This window comes from Ornithorhynchus anatinus, chromosome 2 (assembly GCF_004115215.2).
Source record: "Ornithorhynchus anatinus isolate Pmale09 chromosome 2, mOrnAna1.pri.v4, whole genome shotgun sequence".
NCBI lineage: Eukaryota > Metazoa > Chordata > Mammalia > Monotremata > Ornithorhynchidae > Ornithorhynchus > Ornithorhynchus anatinus.
In genome coordinates, this window is record NC_041729.1 from 39,919,390 (window position 1) to 39,934,529 (window position 15,140).

General features: G+C 49.3%; 1 protein-coding gene across 1 annotated transcript; it reads left to right on the top strand.

The window, feature by feature from the left end:
* The first annotated feature begins 450 nt into the window (after positions 1-450).
* GRIFIN (galectin-related inter-fiber protein) lies at positions 451-3,263 on the top strand. Its single transcript, XM_029058392.2, has 3 exons — positions 451-599; positions 2,028-2,187; positions 3,093-3,263. Exons 1-3 carry the CDS (start codon positions 451-453, stop codon positions 3,261-3,263), a joined length of 480 nt encoding a protein of 159 aa, XP_028914225.2.
* Positions 3,264-15,140: the final 11,877 nt, after the last annotated feature.

Sequence of the window (15,140 nt, forward strand, 5' to 3'; positions counted from 1 at the left end):
CCTAATAACGGGCTCACAGTCTAAACGGGGGAGACAGCAAAGTAAAATAGAACAAAACAAGCAGTCTAGCGCAGACATTATCAAGATAGAATCATAGAAATATACACATCATTAACAAAATAGAGTAATAAATAATACGCAAATATGCAGAGTGCTGAGGGGAGGGTGAGGAAAAGGGGAAGAGCAGAAGGCGTGAGAGAGGGGAATGTGGAAGGAAGGAGGAGCAGAGGGAAAGGGGGGCTCAGTCTGGGAAGGCCTCCTGGAGGAGGTGAGCTCTCAGTAGGGTTTTGAAGAGGGGAAGAGAGCTAATTCACCTACCCCTTCTTATTTGGCCCCCCCCAGGAACGGAGTCTTTAGGGCCAAGACACGGGGCCGGGCCTGGGAGAGGAGGAGGGGGCCGAGAGACGGAATTAGGCGGCTGTCAATCTAACTCCTCCCCCAAGGGGAAGAATGGCGGGGGGAGCCTCTCCCTGGCCCGTTTTCCCCCGGAATTTTCCTGCCATATCTCTCCTTCTACAGTTTGAAGCATCCTGCGCCGGGGGCCTGGTCCCAGGCTGGAGTCTGATCATCAGGGGCCACTCCAACTCCAAAGATGATGAGTAAGGGAAATCGCTTTTGCTCCATGGTCTCCCCCTGCCTGACCCAGACCCTTTATTATTATTATATATTATTACCACCTGTCAGCCGTGTGACTTTGGGCAAGTCACTTAACTTCTCGGTGACTCAGTTACCTCATCTGTAAAATGGGGATTAAGACTGTGAGCCTCACGTGGGACAACCTGATTACCCTGTATCTACCCCAGAGCTTAGAACAGTGCTCAGCACATAGTATGTGCTTAACAAATACCATCATTATTACTATTATTAATTATATGTTATTAATAATAATAGTACTTAGCTTACTTCATTCGTTGAAATGTATTTATTGAGCGCTTACTGTATGCAGAGCACTGTACTAAGCTTACTAAGTGCCAAGCACTGTACTAAGCTTACTAAGTGCCAAGCACTTTTCTAAGCACTGAGGTAGATACAAGTGCTTACCAAATACCATCTTCATCATTATTATTATTATTATTAGAAGTTAATGAGGTTGGTCACGGTCCCTGTCCACCATGGGGCTCACATCCTTCCACACATCCCCCATTCCCCTTCCTCCCTCCTGGTTCTGATCCTTTCCCCTGGAGGTGGATCCCGAGACTGACTTAGGAGGTTCATCATCACCGTCATCATCATCATCATCAATGGTATTTATTGAGCACCTACTGTGTGCAGAGCACTGTACTAAGTGCTTGTAACAGAGTTGATAGGGACCATCCCTGCCCACCGCGAGCTTAATCTAGAGGGGGAGTAAGACGTTAATATATAAATCATTTGTAAATATATGATTTACAGATACATAAGTGCTGTGGGGTTGAGGATGGGGCAGATAATGAAATGCCCAAAGGTCACAGATTCAAGTACAGAGTTGATACAGAAGGGAGAGGGAGCCAGTGAAAAGACTTAATCGGGAAAGGGAAAGGAGGTTGAACTCTCTCCTTCAAGGGGACTCAAATTGACTGTCTTCCCCATGTTTAATTTGTCCTGGAAAAAGGGCCGTAGTGCTGAAAATGACCCCTCTCCAGTGGCCTTGGTCAATCTTCTCTCAGTCCCCACATCACTCAATTCCCCGCTGCCCTCAACGCTGGAACTGGCTGCTGCTGGCAGCTCCAGCCCTGACTGTTACCCCTGGGCCACAGCAGGGATCCCGGTCTGCACAGCTTCCCTGCCCCCTATCCAGGGAGGTCACCGGGGCTCTCCCAAAGGTGCTCCAACACTGGCCCCAGGACTAGGTCTCAGCAAGTCCCAGCCCCCTTGAAGCCCTGCTTCCCATCCTAGGAAATAAAACTCCAGCCCAAAGACTCGCTCCCCACCAAGTGAGTCACTCTGGATTTGTGCTGGCCTCCGAGATCTGGTGGAGGGGAAGCAGGGCAATGACCTCCTCTCTTCATCTGAAATGTCAAATCACATTTTTGGGCTTTGTCATCCAGGTTTGAAATCAACTTCCTTTCCGAGACGGGGGACATCGCCTTCCACTTCAAGCCCTGCTTTTCCAATACCACACTGGTCTGCAACTCTTTCCAGGCCAACCGCTGGGGTCATGAGGAAGTGTCTGATGTCTTTCCCCTGGAACTGAAAGAGCCCTTCGAGGTAACACAGACATCTGTCCTCTTTCCTCAAACACACTAAGGAGGTTGTCTTGCTGCCTTTAGAACCTAGTTTTTGAGGTTTCCTTTCTTCCCATCACCCATCAGCTCTGACTCAGTCCTTAGGCACTCTTTTAAAAGGTAGGACCTTCATCTGCAGGACCTGTGTAACTTCAGCAGAGAAGATCAGGGTGGTGTAGGCCAGCCTTGCAGATAAACTCAGTTTGCCAACCTTCAAAAGCTCATTATCAGCTCATCCTCCCTCCACAATATTCCAGTGAATACATTGAAGGAAATAAAACCATGGCTGGACTGATGCTGCTTGGCCTAGCCAGGATGAACATTCAGAATCTCTAGTGACCGATGAGCTTATGTGTTTTCTAGCGCTGCGATGGGATAGGCCAGTTAACAGCAAGGCTACAAAACTGATGCTAGAATAGTGTCCCGAGGTAATGTTACATTTTATGCTTTGGCTGCATCATTAGGATGGTTGCTTAGGTAGATCTCTTTGCGTCATCTATAAAGAATGGGAGGACCCTTTCTAGGAGGGATGGCCAAGTGCTCAAAAGTAGTCTCCAGGGTGTAAACAGGAAGTCGTAAGAGAAACTTAGAGCTCTTTCCACTCGGGAGGTCCTGGGATGGAAATGACCTGTGCATGAATGGTAAAGAGCAAAGATCCTGGAGTTAGGAGGTTGGCCTTTACTCCTGACTCTGCCACTGCCTTCCTGTATGACCTTGACCAGATCATTTCACTTCTCTGGGCTTCATTTTCCCCACCTGAGAAGGTGGAAGCATAATAGTACTGGCCCAGGCCCACTTCCAGGTGGAAAGTATTATGAAGAGGCTCAACTCCCATGATTTTTAGGAGCCACTCCAGTAGGGAAATCTTTGACTATGGCTCTCTTTCAGATTGAAGTCTTCTCTGACCACGAGTGTTTCCATGTCTACGTTCATGAAAACAAAATCCTAGAGTATGAGCACCGCCAGAAACCACTCTCTGCCATCACCAAGGTGCAGGTGCTCAATGACACCAGGTTCTCTTCAGTAGAGCTCTCCAAGAAGAGCCTTTACCTGGGGTAAGGCAGGACGAGAGCTTCCCCCCGATGAATCTTATGACCCTAGAGCTGTATAGGTCCTCAAGAGGTCAGCTCATCCAGTCCCCTGTGCTTCCCTCTGATCTACCTAAGCATTTCAGGGCAGAAGGCCCCATTTTTGAAAACACCCACGCTACTGACCAACCCAAGTGGTCCCTTGTCGGTGCCCCAGTAGTGACGGTCCCACACGTAGTCGCTGAGGTCCTGTAAGTTATGCCCTGAAGGGTCCCTAGAGGCCACTGCCAAGGCGTGGAGTGGCAGGCCCTATGGGTGCCTCTGGTTATACATGTTGTATTCTTTGGCTCTCATAGGTAGAAAAGACTCTAACCCGTTCTGATACAACCCAGATCTCTGAGGAGCGTGCATGAGTGCACCTCCCCAGAGAAGGTGTCCACTCCAATAAAATCTGAGAACATGCAATCCACACTCTGGGTCCTAGAAGATGTCATTCATTCATTCAGTCATATTTGTTGAGCGCTTACTGAGTGCAGAGCACTGTTCTAAGCCCTTGGGAGGAGTTCATTACAACAACAAACAGACACATTCCCTGCTCACAATGAGCTAATGGTCCAAACCACCTTGAGGGTGTCCCCAGTCCCTTCTCAGGGTAGCCCTGCTCTTGTCTTGCTGGCATCCTCCTCTTCCCCAGGACCATCCCATCACATACCTCCCTCTGCTCAATGCTGCCAATGTGGCTTCACCCCTGGCACCAACATGCAAAAATGCTGAACGACCGCTCCCGGATGTGGGGCGTGTGAGTTTTGGCCCATCCCTCCTGCAAACACCATCATTCTGATGTACCACAGGGCAGGGAGCACCACAGAGAGCTCAGTGCCCTCAACATTGAGAACACAAACAGCAGGAGCACTATAGCAGTAGGAGCAGAGGTATTAAGGGCTTCCATTTTACTTGGCAGGTTTTGATTCCTTTGCTCCAGGCCCCTAATTGGGGCTCATCAATGTCACGGGCTTCCAGACCTGGGTGTTTAACCCATGGTGCCAGAACTTCACAGCCCAAGACCCAAATACCAGCCCAAAACTCTCAGACAAAGCACTGACAGGTTTGCTTATTTCAATCAGTGGTGTACACTGAGAACTTACTGTGTGCAGAGCACTGTACTAAGTGCTTGGGAGAGTACAGTGTAACCGAGATGGTAGACACATTCCCTGCCCTCAACGAGCTTGCAGTCTGGAGACATCTGCTTATTAGCTTAGGTCTCTTCAAGGTATTCAACACTAAATCTCCATTCTCACTATATTTGCTTGGTAGGTCATTAGCTATTCACTCTCTCCCCTGCTATGCCCTCCACATTCCCCCCCAGACTTCAGCATAGCATCTCTGGCCAAAGAACCCTGATTGGCCCTCTTTGAAACAAAAATCTAAGAGGACTCCATCTAGAAGCTGGTTGGAACAGTCATCAGGTGGGAGAACCCAGGCTTTCTTGATGGTCTTTCTGGCTCAAGCACCTTTTTGGAAGGGACGGGAGCCTAAGGCCTCCCACCTCCAAGATCCATTCTTATTGTCTTGATCTGTTGACTCTGTTGCTTGTTGTTTTTGCAATCCACGGTTACTAACTTTTCTTACCTGTCCTTGATTGTGAGTTCCATGTGGGGCAGGGACTGTGTCTGATCTGTTATATCTGTGTCTACCCCAGGGCTCAGCACAGTGCTTGGTCCAGAGAAAACACTTAAAACCATAACTTATCTAGCTAAGCCGCAGCCTAAACCAGAAAACCGTCATGAAGATGTGCAGCGAACCTGGACGAAATGCCATTCGAAGTTGCTCAACCTCAAAAAACCAACACAACAACATATGCTGCATATATGTGTGTCCTTGTGTATCCCTCTTGTCCTCTCCTTCTCCCCCACTATTTCCCTTGAGGGTTCAGGGGAGAGGTGGACACCCTAGAAGGGAAAGAAGCACCGGTTTACCTCGAGTGACATTAGCCCACGCCTAAGGCAAGAAAGGCTTTTCCTAGAAGAGGAAGCCCATTACTGCCTCTCACTTCGATGACTGTGTAAGAAAATTCCCAGAATAGAGGATGAATACTTCTAGTTCACAGAGACATGTAGCGATCCAGAAAATCAGCACACTGAGCCTAATCTCTCATACATTCAATTGTCCCCTCTACTTCTGCCATTTCTGGGCTTGCTCCAGGACTGATGAGCTGTGCTAGGCGCATTTTCTTTCCACAGACCTCATGCCATCCAATTCCTCCCTCCTCCCTGAAGCTTCCATTGTTGAATCACTTTAGCTATTTCTCTTTCCAGCAGAGATTCCCTGATTCCCAGACTTGCGCTCTGAAAGTGGGTGAGATATGCCCCTGGAGCTTGAGGATTTCTGGAATCTCTTAGAAGGAATGAACCCTGAGCTGGCTCCCTGTGGACACTAGAGGGGCAGTCCCTAGAGCAGAGCACCTGGCTTACTCTATTGTGAAAGTAAACTGGCTACCTGCTTGGAATCTAAAAGAAATTGGGCAGTGAGCCTACTAAAAATCGGGCAGTGTGGAGCCAAGACAAACCGACTATTCTCCGCTTCTCTTTTTAGATCCTTTGGGTTTAGGGTCCCAGGAAACCTGAGATTGTGAATAGCTCTGCTCCAGGCAGCAGCAGAGAAAGGCATTGAGAAATGCAGTAGGCCAAACGTACTTTTGAGAGCTGGTGGCTTTGAATTCTATAGCATTTCCAAGGTTGCTGGCTCCAGCAGTAGAAGTACCGGGCCAGAAGGCACAGTCCAGGATCTAGGGCCGAATCCAGGTTTTCTGGGAACAAGAGAATTGGGCTTTCCCTCGCAAAGAGCTTTGCCAATAAGAAGAGTGTGTACCTCTGGTCCTTTCCCATTAGAGATGGGAGCTGAAGCTTCCCTGGCTGCTCAAAGTCCACACGCGGTATCTCCTGCGTTGTGACCGATTGCCCCATCTCCTGGGTAATGGGTCCTGGTAGTTCCCAGAAGCCCGAGGAGCCCCAGGGCAGCAGGGCCAGCTAATCCCAATCAGCAGGAGCAGATCAAACCTCTGTCCTATTAGTATCCCAAGCCTTTCTTCTCTATTAAAAGGTTTATTTATAGCCACTGGGCTCAGTGCAGGCCCTTTAGATGCAACTGGGTGATTCTCCCTGGTTTGGTGGGTCAGAAGAGATTACTGCAGTCTAATAAATAATAGTAATAATAATAATGGTATTTGTTAAGTGCTGACTATGTGCCAAACTGTATTAAACACTGGGGTAGATACAAAATTATCAGCTCCCGCAGGGGGTTGACAGTCAAAGAAGGAGGCAGAACAGGTATCAAATCCCCATTTTGCAGATGAGGCAACTGAGGCCCAGAGAAGTGAAGTGACTTGCCCAAGGTCACAGCAGGTAGGTGGCAGAACCGGGATTACAGTTCAAGTCCTCGGACTCCCAGGCCCATGCTCTTTACACCAGGTGTAAAGTCTCATTCTTCCTGCTCTGCCTTTCCCTCTCCCCCCCATAAACACATTTCTCTCCTGTACCTTTCGTAGAAGCAAGAATTCTGCAATTGTAAAGTAAGGCTTTTCACCTTAAGAGGCTCCTCTTCCCAGAAAAGGTTGTGAAACCCAAAGTAGCTGGCCGATGCCAGCTAATAATAATAATGGTAGTATTTGTTAAGCACTTACTATGTGCAAAGCGCTGGGGGGATACGAGGTAATTAAGTTGTCCCACGAGGGCTCACAGTTTACATTTTACATTGTAAATGTAAAATGGGGATGACCAGTCCCCATTTTACAGATGAGGTAACTGAAGCCCAGAGAAGTTAAGTGACTGGCCCAAAGTCACACAGCTGGCAAGCGGCGGAGCCGGGATTAGAACCCATGACCTCTGACTCCCAAGCCCGGGCTCTTTCCACTGAGCCACACTGCTTCTCACCAAGGGTCCTGCTTTTGAAATCACCTCCCTACTAGCTCCATCCTTCCAGAGATGACAGCGTAGTAATTGTGGTATTTGTAAAGTACCTATTATGTGTTGAGCACTGTTCTAAATGCTGGGATAGATACAGGTTAATCAGGCCAGACCCAGTCCTTGTGCCACATGGAGATTGCGGTCTAAGAATCTATTTCTTGTCAGGAACATCTGTGCCCCTTTACTGAAGATCGTGTGGCCACTTTTATTGGGAATCCTCAAACTTTCCCTGAAGTAATTGTCTGAGTTTTAGCAAGCCATTCTACAAGCCCTATTTTACAGATAAAGAAATTGAAGCCCAGAGAGGATAGATGACCAGTCCGAGATCACACAGTAAAGCAGAGTTGAACCCTGTGATATAACTCAGGGTGAGTGTAGGGGAGTAAGCAGAGAGGCAGCCCCGGCCATTAGAGAGGAAGAGAGACTCAAAAAAGGACTCTGAGCAACTCATCCTTGGCTTTTACCTCTGCCCCACCACCAGCTCTGAAGAATACCTCTTCCCTATTCCGGGCCCCGATTTCCTCCCAGGACCTCTTCAAAGTTGAAAGGGGCAGCAGGAGAGATGATCTCCAATCCCAAACTCCGGAAAGTCCCCCAAGGCCGGTGCCCCAGGAGGCTGTGGCACTTTTGCGACAGGGGATCTCAGCTAGCCTTAGGGCAGGGAGCACCTGGACTTGGCATAGGAGTTGGGAACACTGCCTCTCCAGCTGTGGGGCCTCCAGACAACAACTCGCCCAGAGATCGCTACCCCCCAAAGACTTTCCTTGTGTAGAGCAGCAGGGGGAAGGTTGGGGGAGGACAGATTGGTCAGAACACGCATTTGGGAGAGGCACAAATTGTGGGGGTTCCACTTCTGGCCAACCGCTAGCAATTTTCGTAGTTACTCTGTTTCCCAGGAAACCAGTGAAATAGCAATGCCAATGTAACATCAAGACCCGTTCCCTAGCCAGCCTTCTAAATGGCTGGGAAAATGCGCCAGAAAGAAGCCCAGGCCCCTCGCTGACCCTGTCATACAAGAACGTCCAAACAGACCTGAGTCCTCTCATCATTAGAACGGGTTCCTAAAGCTCTCCAGCCTCCTGAGTCCAAGGGGAGAAGAAATAGGTTTGGTTGTCGCAGGCATCTTTCGTCTGCAGCAGTGGCTGAAATCAAGGTTTCTTTCGGGGTTGGTGATCGATGAGAGGATTCTAGAACTGCCCCTCGCAAGCGCTGGCTTATTGTCAGTTTTCCACAGGAGCCCCTGGCTACATCAGCCAGTCAACCAGCTTGCCCACCCAGGTCAGAGCTGGGCAGCCAGCAGAGGGTCAGGGCTAGAGGGCCCCCTGAGAGGCACAGCACCATTCCCCACCCATCCCCTCCCCACCCTTTTGCCCTGTAATTGTTTTCTTTTCCTTGAAAGTCTCTCCCTGCAGGTACACAATACTGAGCCTAAGACTCCTGTCTTTGGTCCTTTCCTTCCTGTCTCTGTTTGCTTCCCCTCCATTTATATCTGCATGTACAGCTGGGAGAGGGCAGCTTCCCACCCCCTGACTAGCTTAAACCCTTTGTCTTATTCTGGAGATGTCAGCTGCCCCTGCCCCAAAGTATTGCTAGCAGGGGCAGGACTTGGGGGTTGGGGAGAGGCAGGGAGCAGCAGCTCTCTCGATTCATTTCTTTTTCGAGAGCGTAAGGAGAGTCGTGGCGGAAGGCCCGATTTCAAAGCTCTCTCTTGGGATGTGTGTGGAGTTAGTTAAATGATCCCTCTATGGGAAGGGCTGTGGCTTGGCCCCTTCGGGAGGAGGAAAGCGTTCGACAGTATTGGCACTTCATGCGGAGGCTGCTGCCTGTTAGTTCAGATGTTCAGACTCTTGCCCTCATTGGGAAATCAAGCCCCTTCAGATTCCTCTGCTCATAATGATCCCAGAGCCAAAAATTAACCGAGCCTCCTTTCTGTTTGTCCCCGATAGGCAGGTTATTTGAGGATTTTGGTCAGGGGAAGAGTTTGTAAGGGAATGCATTCAAAGGGAAGAGGAAAAGTTAGGCGAAAGAAGAAAAAACTAGAAAGAGCCTAGCTTCTCACACCTAGGTCCTTTTTTCTAAAGACACATGTACATTATTTTATGAAAGGATTGGAATGAATTGAGCAAACGGTAAGTGGATGTTGTCTAAAACATCCCACAACAGTCCTGGGGGGAGAGCCCACTGGGTGCAAAATTGGGCCCAAGTTATGAAATCTGTGAAGCACTCTCATTAGCTGTTGCTGATGGTGTCCCTTCTGGGTCCAAGTTAAATCAGAACAAATGGCCAAGAGTCTTCAGGTTTAATAATAAAGCCGCTGAGGGGATAGGTCCTCACTAAAGTTCTCCCCTACATAAAACTGTCAACCTCAAAGTTCAGAGTGCTCTGGATAGCAGGGCCTCCTAAAGGTCACAAAACTCCGATGGGGCGTAAATCTGATTTATTCCTCTATGTGTGGGTAGTGTTTGATCCAACGGGCTAAAATTTCACCCCGATGCCTCTCCAGGACTCCAGTGGCTGAAAGAGGCTTTGAAAGAGTTCATCCCCTTCCCCCTAAAACAAGCCAATTCAAATAAATCAAAGTTATTTTGCTTGGATTACAAATTGTCTCATTGATTTTCACCAATCACCGCCTCCTTAAATCCTGATATCTATTTTTAAGTAAGGACTTTACTGCAACTTCAGCTCTGCAGTCACTGTACTGGACAGATGGGAGAGTACAGTAGAATTAAGAGACACCATTCAATCAGTCGGTGGTGTTAATTGAGAGCTTACTCTGTGCAGAGCACTATACTAAGTGCTTGGGAGACTACAATACAACAAAATTGGTAGACATGTTCCTCCTAGACATGACCCCAGGGAGCTTGCAATCTAGCTGGGAAGACTGATACGAAAATAAACTACAAGTAGAAGGGAGTAATCAAGTTTACAGATACGTACATAAAACGCTACAGAGAGTTATGAGTCCTTAGGTGGCAGAGAAATGATCAAGTAGCATTTAGGGGGGAATTATAGGGTGGGAAGATGAGAGCTGGACCAGAGAAAGCCTCCTGGAGGACACGTAATTTCAGAAAGAGCATCGCTCTGCCAGATATGAAGGGGGAGGCAGTTCCAGCAGGAGGGAAGAACGAGCAAGAGGTCAGCTCCCTGCAGTGCATGTTTTCTAGCGTGGCTCAGTGGAAAGAGCCTGGGCTTTGGAGTCAGAGGTCATGGGTTCGACTCCCGGCTCTGCCACTCGTCAGTTGTGTGACTGTGGGCAAGTCACTAACTTCTCTGTGCCTCAGTCGCCTCATCTGTAAAATGGGGATTAACTGTGAACCTCACGTGGGGCAACCTGATTACCCTGTATCTCCCCCGGCGCTTAGAACAGTGCTCTGCACATAGCAAGTGCTTAACAAATACCAACATTATTATTATTATTCTAGAAAAAGTAAACTTAATGCCTGGTGGTTTGGAAAAGAGTTTTTTGTGTTTTTTAGGGTGATTATGCTCCCACTTCAGAAGATTAAATGATACAACCCTTGCCAATCTGAAGTACTTAAAAAGTGCTTCATGTTCTCCTGTTCTATACCGTTGATTTACTGGGCGATGCTTAACAATCTCTAATCAACTAGCTTGCTTTTCTGCTTTAAGATTAAAACTAATCCTTTTCCTCCAAGGGAGCCAGGGTCACCTCGGGACCCGGTTCCCAGTCTGCAATATCAGACCTTTTGCCCCTGACCCAACTGGAACAGCCCGGATGTTCCAGAGAAGCAGCGTGGCTTAGTGGAAAGAGCCCGGGCTTGGGAGTCAGAGGTCATGGGTTCTAATCCCGGCTCTGCCACTTGTGAGCTGTGTGACTTTGGGCAAGTCGCTTCACTTCTCTGCGCCTCAGTTACTTCATCTGGGGATGAAGGCTGTGAGCCCCACGTGGGACAACCCAATTACCTTGCATCCAGCCAGCTCTTAGAACAGTGCTTGGCACCTAGTAAGCACTTAACGTGGCTCAGTGGAAAGAGCACGGGCTTGGGAGTCAGAGGTCATGGGTTCGAATCCCTGCTCTGCCACTTAGCTGTGTGACTGTGGGCAAGTCACTTCACTTCTCTCTGCCTCAGTTACCTCATCTGGAAAACGGGGATTGACTGGGAGCCTCACGTGGGACAACCTGTTTACCCTGTATCTACCCCAGCTCTTAGAACAGTGCTCTGAACATAGTAAGGGCTTACCAAATACCAACATTATTATTATTAACAACAAATACCAACATCATTATCCCCGATGCTGGTTCCAGGTGGCCTGGGCCTTATAAAAAGAAGGAAGAGAACCAGAAGAGGGCGCTCCAGCATCGGCTTTCTTTGCTCCCCAAATCAGGTCCCCCACTTTTAATCAGAAATAACGGCTCATCCTCTCAGTCGGGTCGTTTGCAACCCGAAAATCTAGCCTTTCCCCCCCCCCCACCCCCCATTCAGGTGACCATCTATTGTGAAGATGGCGAGACTTGGCCCACGAAGGACCATTGACTTTTTTTTTTTTTGGCAAAAGCAGGATATCCCTCTCCCTCTCCTCGCACACAGGACGGAGGAAATGGAGACGGTGTGGGGTCTCAGGCCCCGTCCCCACATTGTAACTGCGCCGCTGACGCTAAGGCTTCCTGAGGAGCTTCCCTGCCTGCCTGCCCACCAACCGCCCCATTGTTCTGCCCAAGGAGCCCCAGCCCGGTTCCCATTCGGCCTCTAAAAACAACAACAACAAAAAATCATGGTACTTGTTAAGCGCTTACTATGTGCCAAGCACTGTTCTAAGCACTTGGGTAGATACAAGTTAATCAAATTGGACACGGTCCCTGGCCCGCACAAGGCTCACAGTCTGAATCTTCATTTTACAGACGAGGGAACTGAGGCCAAGAGAGGTGAACCGTCTTGCCCTAGGTCACGCAGAAGACATGCCTAGACCGTGAGCCCGTTGTTGGGTAGGGATAGTCTCTATCTATTACCGAATTATACTTTCTAAGCGTTTAGTACAGTGCTCTGCACACATTAAGCACTCAGTAAATACGACTGAATGAAACGCGGTGGAGTCAGGATTAGAACTCATGACCTTCTGACTTCCAGGCCCACACTCTGTCTGCTACACCATGCCGCTTCTCTAAAATATGTCTGTCTAGCAGGTAGACAGACCCCTCCAGGCTCTGCCTTCTCCCTCCCACCGCCGCACTCAACAGTCAACATATCTCATGTCACACCCACCCGATTAGGGATATCCGAAATGGTATTTTCCTGGGTGGGTCTGACCGACGCGTTACCCCTGTCAGATGGGTGCCAACGAGGGTGGGCACCTTTTCGCTCCTTGGTTGGCCTCCGCCATCCAATGATTCACTTCCTTCCATGAGCAAAGTGGCACCCGCCAGGTAGTTTAGTTGGGAAGGGCTTGCGCTGCATCCCTCCCACTCTCCCACGGGAGTGAGTGGTCCACTGAGGCCACCGCCGAGGAATATGTCATATTCCTTTAGTGGTAACAAGTGTTTCATATGTGGGGACGTTTTTCAATCGGTCAGTAGTGTTTATCTGAGCGCCTACTGCACGCAGAGCACTGTACTAAGATGCTTAGGAGCGTAATAATAATGCTGGTATTTGTTAAACGCTAACTATGTGCCAAGCGCTGTGCTAAGCGCTGGGATAGATACGAGGTAATCAGGTTGCCCCATGTGGGGCTCACGGTCTTCACCCTCATTTTACAGATGAGGTCACGGAGGCACAAAGAAGTTAAGTGATTTGCCCCAGGTCACACAGCTGACAAGTAGAAGGGCTTGGATTCGAACCCACAACCTCTGACTCCCAAGCCCGGGCTCTTTCCACTAAGCCACGCTGCTTGGAGTTAGTAAACATTCACACTGAGCTCCTCACAGAGCTGACAATCTAGCGGCGCAGGGGAAAAGATACTAAAATAAACTGCAGTTTTTGGTGCGACTTTGGTTTATGTTTGGAGAGAATTCGGTAGCTGGTCCAGATTCATTCATTCATTCATTCAATCGTATTTATTGAGTGCTTACTGTGTGCAGAGCACCGTAATAAGCGCTTGGAAAGTATAGATATAAATAAGCAAACAGGCATGGGTGCATTGACAGGTTTGTGCCTCCGCAGGGGGCAAAGTAAATAGCAAATAAACCCCCACTGTGGACAGAACAGCGTGAGCCCGTTGTTGGGTAGGGATTGCCACAGCACTTGTGCATATTTGTATATATTATTCATTACTCTATTTATTAATGATGTGTATATATCTGATTCTATTTATCTATTTTGATGATATTGATGCCTGACTACTTGTTTTGTTTTGCTGCCGCCCCCTTTTTAGACTGTGAGCCCGTCGTTGGGCAGGGATTGTCTCTATCTGTTGCCGAATTGTACATTCCAAGCGCCTAGTACAGTGCTCTGCACACAGTAAGCGCTCAATAAATAAAACTGAATGAATGAAGGAGACGGAGATGTAACGTGCCAAGGATTTACTACCACCCTGTGTAAGGGACCTGCCTGTCACACCTCCTTGTTCACTATTGCTCCCAAATCAGTGTGGGGGATGATAGGGCCCGGTCGGGGCCTCAGGAGCCTAATGTCACAGCCCTTGGCGTTGACGCAGCGCTTCGTTTACGTGGAGAGAGACTGCGGGCCCGCCCGAATCCCGCTCCACGCATTCTGCACAGCCCCTCAGATGGATGGAAAACTGGTCCACTTGACTCAAAATAAAACTCACTCCCAGGAGGACTCAGCCTCAGCAAGGCAGCCGTCTGCCTTCCTCTATGCCTTTTTTATTTTTATTTTTTGGTTTTTAACCTACGGAGGAAGTCACCCGCTGACTCCCAAACCCCTCGCCCTCAAAGGAGGGAAGGTTTCGTTCTCGCCTCAGAGTGCTTTGCTCAACTCGGGCTGAGCTGAACTTCTTGCGACTTCACAGGCCAAAGTCACCCAGCAATTGAGCCCGCAGGGAAAGAACTGTTGGGATTTGACGAAAACGCCTCTCCTAGCACCAAGCACACAGGGAATGCACAATGATTAGTGTTAGCCATTTTACCCCACCTCTCCTCCACGGGACTGTGAGAAGCAGCCTGGCCTAGTGGCAAGACCCAGGGCTTGGGAGTGAGAGGTTGTGGGTTCTAATTCCGCTTCCGCCACTTGTCTGCTATGTGACCTTGAGCAAGCCACTTAACATCTGTGGGCCTCAATTACTTCATCTGTAAAAAGGGGATTCAACTGTGAGCCCCACGTGGGGCAACCTGTTTACCATGTATCTACCCCAGCGCTTAGAACAGTGCTTGGCACATAGTAAGGGCTTAACAAATACTATCAAAAAAAGAGAGAGAGAGGGACTGGAGCCCACAGCCCTGAGCCCGGATCCTGAAATCAGGGGCTCAGAGTCCAAGGACTGTGATAAAGAGACTGGCCTAGTGGCAAGACCCCGGGCTTGAGAGTCAGAGGTCGTGGGTTCTAATCCCGCTTCCGCCACTTGTCTGCTGTGTGACCTTGGGCAAGTCACTCTCACTTCCCCGTACCTCAGTGACCTCATCTGTAAAATGAGAATTATGACTGTGAGCCCCACGTGGGACAACCTGATTACCGTGTATGTACCCCAGTGCTTAGAGCAGCGCTTGACACATAGTAAACGCTTAATAAATACTATAAAAAAAAAAGAGGGAGGGACTGGAGCCCGGAGCCCGGATCCTGAAACCAGGAGCTTGGAGCTCGGAGTCCAGGGACTGGAGCCTGCAGCCCGGAGCCTGGAAGCAGGAGCCAGGATCCTGGCTCCAGGAGCCCAGGGACTGGATCCCGCAGCCCGGAGCCAGAAGCCAGGATCCTGGAACAGGAGCCCAGAGCCAGGAGCCAGGATCCTGGAAGAGGAGCCCGGAGCCTGGAGCCAGGAGCCCAGGGACTGGATCCCGCAGCCCGGAGCCAGGATCCTGGAACCGGGAGCCCGGAGCT

What these genes read in the sequence shown, in the direction of transcription:
- GRIFIN (XM_029058392.2), top strand. Translation starts at nt 451, where the DNA reads ATGGCGGGGGGAGCCTCTCCCTGGCCCGTTTTCCCCCGGAATTTTCCT. An exon ending in TCCAACTCCAAAGATGATGA is followed by an intron (nt 600 to 2,027) that starts GTAAGGGAAATC and finishes TTTGTCATCCAG; the next exon opens with GTTTGAAATCAACTTCCTTT. An exon ending in AACTGAAAGAGCCCTTCGAG is followed by an intron (nt 2,188 to 3,092) that starts GTAACACAGACA and finishes GCTCTCTTTCAG; the next exon opens with ATTGAAGTCTTCTCTGACCA.